Source organism: Nanorana parkeri, unplaced genomic scaffold (genome assembly GCF_000935625.1).
Source record: "Nanorana parkeri isolate BGI_ZX_2015 unplaced genomic scaffold, ASM93562v1 scaffold3074, whole genome shotgun sequence".
NCBI classification, from domain to species: domain Eukaryota; kingdom Metazoa; phylum Chordata; class Amphibia; order Anura; family Dicroglossidae; genus Nanorana; species Nanorana parkeri.
In genome coordinates, this window is record NW_017309342.1 from 54157 (window position 1) to 63184 (window position 9028).

Here is a 9028-nt window from a genome sequence, read left to right on the forward strand (position 1 = left end):
TCCATCTGGAAAATGATTTTATAACATGTATAATCCTGATGAGATACCTCCTACAGCTTAGTGATGGCCGCAGTGATTACTAACTGGTATTACCTTGACCAGAGTAAGTTTTTCTCTCCCAAATTTATCAGCGTGGTCCTGGAATTCCTGACTGTTGGGATCCACCAGAAGAACATGCGAGAGTGAATCTTCAGGACGGCGCCTCTTCTGGCCATTCTTGGAACTGTCAGTGATGGCTGAAGAAAGAAAACATTACTAAGGTCCGGGGATATGCCGGTCATAGGGAGACGACGCTCTGCCCACCGCTCTGTGAGATATTGGTCTGTCCCCGCCCACTCCCTCACACATGAAGTGAACGTCATCTCCAGGCAAGACCCAAATTTACCACCAAACCTCCCTCTGCCCTCAGAATTATTTCTTTATATACTGTAGCAAGGAGCTGCTTTACTATTTCCTGTGACATTATTACCAGGCTTATAAAATTAATCTCTCCAGATCATCAGGTGCTCTAGGTTGGTTCCTAATGACATAAGCACACCTCTTTCCCCAGAACTACATCTGCCAAGAGCCCTTTTCATACACACATTGTGTTGAGGTTCGAGGCAATCAATGTTGCAGCATCGCTTTGCATACAAACAACAATGTATGTGTGCATGGGCTGAGATAGCACTGGCACTGCTGGCCGCTGAACAGTTACCATTCAGCAAAAGAAACAGCAGGTGAGATGTGTGGAAAGGATGCAAAGCTGTTGCTGTAAGGAAGGAGGGGTTAGGGGGGGGGGGTATTAATGAGATGGGGAGGTGCTAAGACTGTAAACAAGGAGGGGTTATGAAGATGAAAGGGGGTGGTGTTTCCGTAGTTCAGCAGGGGAGAACTGCGCAGGACTGGGTTCATTATGGGACACAGGGAGTAGTCATTCTTGAGACTACTGGGTTATGTTGCCACCTTCAGGAGAATTGGACACTAGCAACAACAAAAAGTTGTTGAACAGGCAGTACAACCACTCCAACTCCCTTCATGCTTCAGTTTTGTGGAAAAGCAGTAGTAGGAGTGATCATAGGACGAAGGGGGTGGGGTCTGTCCTTCTTTCACAAAGGTTTTATTTGGTTTTTATCATTTTTTGTTTTCACATAAAGGTTACAAAAAAAACAGAACAGAAATAGGGCGTGCAAGCCCCGCAACAAGGAACACAAATTGAAAGTATACAGCCACAACATTGTGCAGAGCCCTGCAGACTGTAAAACAAATCAATGGAACAAGTGTCAAAGACCATTTTGGGCGTATAAAGGGGGCAGTGCTGTCCAGTTATAGTGAGTAAGACCTAAAATGACATGAAGAGGAGCATCATAGGGGGGGCTGATCAGATCCGGACTCTGGGTATCATGGAGTCCCCTACACCGAGACATCCGGTTCAGATGGTACGGGGGACGTCAAACAGCACAGATCGGTGTAGGGAGAGCAACAGAGGGGTTAAAAGGAAGAGGCCACGGAAGTAGAGAAGGAGGGAGAGACCGGGAATGGGAAAGAACAAGAGGGGAGTAGGACAGGGGAAGGTGGTGCGCTGGGAAAGGGGTCCAGGGGGAGGGGGGAAGTACAGAGCCTCTAAATGGAAAGAAGGTGCGGATCGAAGGATGGTGGTTTAGAGAAATCGATCCAAGGTTGCCAAATCAGTATGAAGCGGTGATGGGTGTCGGACAGAACCGCAGTCAGTTTCTCGTTGTCCAGTATATCACCTATGCGATTTTTGACTTCCCTGAAGCTCAGAGTCGGGGTTTTCCACGCTCTGGCGATTGTCATTTTGGTGGCGACAAAGATGTGGGACACAAGGTGTTTCTGGTAACGCGACAACTGCGGAACTGGCTGTAGCAGCAATGCCTCGCATGGTTCCTTTGGTAAGGTGAGTTGGAAAAGAGAGTTGAGTAAATCGTAGACCCGATTCCAGAGGTGTGCCGCCCGGGGGCACGTCCACCAAATGTGGATCATGGTACCCGGCGCGCCACAGCCCCGGAAGCAGTGCGGAGAGTAGGAGGGAATGTATTTCGCCAGACGGGCAGGCGTGTAATACCAACGGTACATCACTTTGTAGGAGTTCTCGAGTGCGAGTACATTGTGGGAGCAACGAGCCATCGCTGAACAGGTATGCTGTCAGTCCTCAGGAGTAAGGGATCTGCCCAGTTCCTCATGCCACTGGCGCTGATAAGGGGCAAGGGTGGTAGAAGTGGAGGTCAGCAGAGAAGAGTAGATCAAAGAAATGACACCAGGGGCGTGCGGATCCGAGTTGCAGCAGTGCTCGAATAGGGTCATTCTCGACGGAGCTGCTGGAACGGCTTCACGCCTGAGAGCCAGATGAGGGAGTGTACAGTGGTCAGATCATTGCGAGACCACCAAGCGAACGAGTGAGGGTCACTGACACCAGGGGGGAATAATGGAGAGTTGAGCCAGGGTAGTAAAGGGAGATGAAGCGACATCAGGTTGCCGGAGTACGAACTCCGTCCCACACCTTCAGGGAGTGTCTAAGGATTGGGCTGAGAGTAGTATGTCGATCGGTCTGGGATAGCCATAGCAGGGACGTGAGGGGCAGGGGATGACAGTCCACCATGTCCAAACACGCCCAGAGCGGGAGCTCGGTTGTTGAGTGTAAGAGGGCTAGGGGGGCAATGGTGGCAGCCGTATAGTACGCGCGAAGATCAGGAACTGCCAGACCGCCACGCAGCTTGGGGCGATATAGCAGTTTTCGGTTGATACGGGGACGGGAGTTGCCCCAGATGAACGCGAGTATCCTGCGTTGGAGAATGCGGAAGATATGGCCAGGGATGGGGATCGGCAGGGTTCGGAACACATAGAGCAACTTAGGCAGGAAGGTCATCTTCACTGCATGGATCCTCCCTATCCATGAGATGGGAAATCTCTGCCAGGAGACCAGCAAATTAGTGAGGGATTTCAGGAGGGGGGGGAGGGGGGGGGAATGTTGGCTTCGTATAGAGTTTCATAGGTCGGGGTCAGGCGGATGCCCAAGTATATTAGAGAGGGAGTCCAGGTAAACGGGAAGGAGAGCTTGAGTGTGGCTAGCGTTGCGGGCGTCAAGGGGGTCTGTCCTTCAATGAGCTCCAAGAAAAGGATTTCATGGTAAATAAAAAATTCTGTTTTCTTAATCATTCATTAGAGTGAACAGGGAGAAGTAATTGTTAGGACAACTTGGATGTCCAAAAGCTGTCCAACTGAGTGGTGAGCAACACGGCAAACACACTGACAGGCCCACAAACAAACAACATGTTAACCCCGGGGGCTGGGTGAACCTCACAGATCTGCCTGAAGATCCCTACATCTGAAAATAGCACCAGAAGAGGACTGAACATCCACCTGGTAAAACCCGGAGAACATGTGACCAGAAGACTAGGTGGCAGCCTTGAAATCTGGAACACATGCCTGATGCTGAAAGCCTAAGCGGCACTATCTGATCTAGTGGAGTTTGCCTTGAAAGGAAAAGAAGGAACATTGACCTACAGCTTATGGGACTGAAGGATGAGCTGCACAAACCACCTAGAAATGGTGGAATGTGAGGAAGTCCGTCCCTTACGGGTTCCCTCAGGAAAGAAGAGGTAGCCTAGAGATAAACATGAACAGCTCGAACCACAGCCAACAGTGGAGGGAAATCTCCTTGGTATGTACTAGACAAAGGGATGGAAGTACAATGTCCTGATCAAAGGGAGAAAACTCCTTAGGTAGAGAGGAGGCCCTAGATCACGGGTCTCAAACTCAAGTCCCTCGGGGGCCGCTCACCAAATTTCCTACTTTAAATAAAATGTAACTCTATCCGGTTTGGTACTACAGACACCAACACAGACACAATAAGGCCCCATTCATATATGTAGGTTTAGGTGCGATTAGGGATTCCTGCATCAGAAACTTGCGTTTTCCTGCAGCAGGAATCACTAATCTGGTGTTTAAAAGCGGCCGCTGTCACCCATTCAAGTTAATGATCAGTTGACAGCAGCTCCATGTAAACGCATGTACACCGCATGTAATTATACGTGATATGATTGCATGTGGTTAGAAAACACTCTCTCTGGACGCACAATCATTGCGTCCAGGGAGAGTGATTGATTCCTAACCGAATGTAATCATATCACGTATAATTACATGCGGTGTACATGCGTTTACATGGAGCTGCTGTCAACTGATCATTAACTTGAATGGGTGACAGAGGCCGCTTGTAAACGCCAGATTAGTGATTCCTGCTGCAGGAAAACGCAAGTTTCTGATGCAGGAATCCCTAATTGCACCTAAAGATTCAAGTGTGAATGGAGCCAAATACACTTCTACTCCCCCCCCCCCCAAACACACACTTTTATATATATATATTATAACTCCAGTCGTCATCCCCCCACACACACATTTAAAATAATTCCCAGTTGTCCCCCGCACGTAAAATAAACTACAGAGCCCCCTCCCCTGCTTACCTTTCTGCAGGGATGAGGCTGTGAGGAGGATCGATCCCTGGTGATCTAGTGCTTGATTGGTGAGGTCTGCTACAGACCTTACTAATCAATCCTTTGGGCCAGCGTTCACTGAAAGAGCGTTGGCCAAAAGGATCTGAGTGCCGGCGCAGAATCAGCTACACTGTCTGCATCCGATATAGATGCAGACTGTGGAGCTGCTCCCGCAAGTCGGGTACGCGGTCCGTGACTGCGTACCTGACCTCTGAGCTAGCTGCGGGCCACATAGTACTGGCTCGCGGGCCGGTACTTTCAGACCACTGCCCTAGGCCCTTAGGCAACCTCTGTGCAGAACAGAAAAGGTTCTTTGCAAGACAGGGCCACCAACTCAGAATCTCAACTAGCAGAGGTGAGGGCAATGAGGAAGGCTACCTTGAGGACAAGAGTAAACAGAAGGAATATCTCTGATGGGGTCAATGGGCAGTTTTTAAAGGACTGAAATAACCAGGTGGAGATCACCCAGAGTCACAGGTGGACATACAGGAGGAAGTATGTGAGTGTCAAGTTCCTAGGTTGGGAGCCTGAGATGATAAGGTGGCCTCTCTTACTACAACAATAACATGTAGTACACATGTAGTACACTGGCAAGATAGGGTCAGGATATTTTCTGAAGTCAGCAAAAAGGTCATTCAGACTAGACGGAAGAAAGGTCAGGAACTGTGAACTTGTTTAAATAATAGCCCTGAAATGGAGTAGCTGACCTAATATGGACAGTGACTGGGTTAGGTCTGCCGTTCACCCCATCGGTCTTCCTCCTCCACCTTGCACCCCTTTCGAGGAAAGCACACAAGCGCTCTTTGGCAGTCCATTTGATCAATGCAGCGAGGGCGTGCATACCCGCTCAATGGAAGAGCCCACAGCCCCCCTCAATTGCAATGTGGCTGCAGAGAGTGGAGGAGATTGCATCGATGGAAGACCTGACCTCCTCCCTAAGAGACACGCAAAAATAATTTGTTCTTACCTGGGCGACATGGATTCAGTTCCGAAACTCAGAAGAGTACTCCAGGGCACGCTTAGCCTGAAGGGCCTGGACTGTATAGAGGGGGCGACACACTCCTTGCCCGTATGTGACCCCTGAGGAGTGCCTCGGACTGCAGAGAGAATCGGGGAGGGGTTGGGGGAGATGGGATGCATTGCTTTCCTTTTCTAATCTTTCTAATCTTCTTTTCTTATGTCCTTTTCCGTTTCTTGTTTTTCGGGTAAGTTAGTGAGAGGAACCTCTCACTGGCTGCCGCTCAGTTGTGTTAAAAAAAAAAAAAAACTTGAAAGGTATTGCTGGGGCTCCACGCTGCATGTTGGAGAGTATTGTTGCACTATATATACCTAGAAGCCACTGGATTATATTGTCATCGATTGTACTTGCTGATGACACCGCCTGTTTTGTACATGGCTGTAACTGTGGTGCAAACCTTGCTTGCCTTTACAAATAAAGAATTTGAAACAAAAATAATAGCCCTGAAATCTTTCCCTTTCCGGACAATGGCTGTGACTCCCCGAGTGAGAGGTTGTGCCCGAGTAGCATGAAAGTCTGCTAGTCTTTGTGGATACATTACCAGGTTTGACAACATGAAGTAGAGCAGAGGTAAAGCAGAAAGTCTAAATTGTAACCCCTGAAAACCACATTCTGCACCCAAGCATCTGAAATGCTTTCAGTTCAAGTAGCCACAAAGGCTAACAGATGCCTCATTGTGAGGAGCACCTACTCGTAGGCTGTGCAGCTTTGAAAATCCAAGGTTTGCAATAGAGCCGAGTCTCAGGTTTGGACTTAGAGGACTGGGAGAAACAAAATAAACTATGCTTAGTTTCAGATGTAGGCAGTTTCCTCGTCTGCGGTTTCCTTTACTTTTGCTGGGGCAAAAAGGTGATCTTTCTCCCAGTGACAGCTTGACACAGTTGTCCAGGGATGCACCAAAGAGGTGACCAGCATAGACCAGACACAGACCAGTACTTGAGCCAAAGGATCCTCTACATGTGTACAGTCAGGAGATCTATTCTAGATATCATGTGTATAATACCCACCAGCCCAAGGACACTGCAGTGCAGGGCAAGAGATATGAGCTCCATTTTATGTAGAACTGAATGATCAGTCAGCACTAAGATGCCCTCAACAGTCAGTTGCAGAGACAGAAGATGGCTGGATCCACAACGGGCATAGCCCAGAATGGAGCAAATGCTGTAGGGGGGCATGTAACACATTAAACAAAGTCTTGTGGCCCTTCCATTAAGGTGTGTAACATATTTAAACAGGTGTCTTGGCTCTCAAGTAAGGTGTCACAGCTCACCACGTTCCCACTAACCCCGAAGGGGGAGGCACAGGTTCCATAGTGTAGGGCAGAGCCCTAGTACCTTACTGCGGTGGTGGTCTGGATGGCCCCTGCAGCAGTCAGACTGTACAATACTGGAGAGTGCCAATGCAGGACTAACATGCACATACCAGACAGTATTTGCCCCTCGGTGGGCAAAATTCCTAAGGTGTCTTCATGGACAGGATTGCACCAGACTGGTGCACCACAGCCCTGCACCTGTAAAGTGCTTTGCATCAAACTTACCCAATACACTCAGTGTCTGTAGGCGCCTAAGCGGACCCCAGTGCTGGCAGAGCACAATACAGGCCTGCCCTGCATTTTTATCACAACTGGGTCCAGGTACGGCTTTCAAGGCTATGCCGAAATTCGGGAAACTGTTTACACTGTGAGCACTCTTGGCTCTGCAGTATCAAAGAAACTTGATTAAAGAAAAAAAAGCATTGATAAAAATGTAGAAAAATGGTTTGCTTCTCTCTGTGGTCCTGACTTGCTGATCTCCTAAATTGTTGGGCAATTTCTGCCAGTCACACATAGGGAAGTGTTAGCTGCTTGCACTCCATATTTAGCTGTTATGATGTATCTGTTGGGAACATCACAGCAGGCCGAGGATGCCCATCGTTCTAGGTGAGACCTCTGCCTATCCATAGACACCCTCAGCTTGGAGAACATATGTCTATGGGGGATAGTGAGACGACACTGAGGTCCTCACAGGCTGTATGAGCCCCAGTCCCTGACACCGGGGTGTAGTACAATGTATTGGGGTACTTACTCTGTCTCTGCAGCTGAAACGTTCCATCCTTCCCCTTTGCTGTGAGGTCCTTCATACAGATCACATGATGGGGTTCTGATGTCAGTGTGAGGTCACTTTGGGTCACAAAGGCTTTCTCCAGCTCTCGGTTGGCTTTGGTTGGATATCTCCGAACTCCACTCTTATTTCTATAGAACCAAACCACAGCCGCCTCCAGCAGCTCCTCCTCCAAGGTCACAGCATGCTTCTCCTGTACATCTAAGAGGAGTCGCTCCACCTGTATGACGGCTCTGACCTTGTCCTGGGGGAGACCATCGACCTTCAGAACTGATGTCCCGTTACTCAGCTTCTCCTCGATGGAGACATCTTGGAAATTGGAAGATGAGAGGAGATCGTGTTCCTCCTTCCCAAACAGAAGGACAAGGTTATTTTGTATGGAGACGGGTTGAGATTGGAGAACGTTCTTCATCCAGGCCTCGGCTTCCTCTACACCTTCATTGCTTGTTCCATTGATGATCAGACATGGGATTTCTGAATCAGTGAACTCAGAGGACTTACCATGGACATCAGGTCTGGGATCTGTAGGAAGAAAACAGCTACAATATAAGAGGAAGACTATATACTGGAAGACTCGACTACGACAAGAGTGATAAGAAACTTTCTACCAATGGCCTCCAACCGTAATCACCACAATCCGGCACTGGGAAGGAGAAGATCTAGAATTGAAGCATCACACCATGACATGGAAGCCCAGATAAAAGTTCATTCCAATGTAAATTAAAATGAAAGACTGTATACAAATGCCAACGCGTTCGGTGGCCAAGCCTTCCTTGCCTGCTTAATGAGTGCTTACCAGACAGGAAACAGTGAGTGCGGAGCTGATGGTGGATGAGATGGATGAGTGGATTATACTCGTATTACCAGCTGCTGATGAGCTATTGTGCCAACTTACATTACATATCAAATGAATCAGCCGATATGAGGTCCATATACACCTATCCCTAAACTGATGACCTGTGGGGGGCTATTAAAGCGTCGTCTATTGGGTTTTTAGGGTACTGAATTCTGTCGCGGTTTCACGGACGCACGCAATTTTTAACCCGGTCATGTCAGGTATTTATTTACTTATTGTAACCTCATCTTTTATATCTTATTAAATAAATTGTTTTATTTAGTGTTTTGGGGCACTAAATTTAACTTCAAGTGACATTAAACCCTCAGATTTCTTCTCTTCAATATGTTTTATTAGGTTTTTGTGATACAAAGAACTCAAATAAACATCAGAAGCATTCGTGTGGGGGAGCATCAAAATGCCCGTGCAACGGGCGGCATACAATAGTAGGTGTAAGCACAGCGGAAGGGGAACTGAAGGGTGGGGGGAGGAGAAGGGTAGTGCGATTTCTCGCCTAGGGGCAATAAAAGGCCAGAGACAGCTTATGATGGAGGAAATTGGGTTACTGGGGGAGGGGGGGTTCACC

General features: G+C 48.3%; 1 protein-coding gene across 1 annotated transcript in view; it reads right to left on the reverse strand.

The window, feature by feature from the left end:
* The window catches only part of LOC108802737, an 18191-nt gene that overhangs the window by 3836 nt on the left and 5327 nt on the right, over positions 1-9028 (reverse strand). Inside the window, exons 3-4 of the mRNA XM_018574592.1 lie at positions 7572-8129; positions 94-236 (exon numbers count right to left, since the gene is read on the reverse strand). Of these exons, the coding sequence (XP_018430094.1) occupies positions 94-236; positions 7572-8129 (701 nt within the window). The remainder of the gene's footprint in view (positions 1-93; positions 237-7571; positions 8130-9028) is intronic.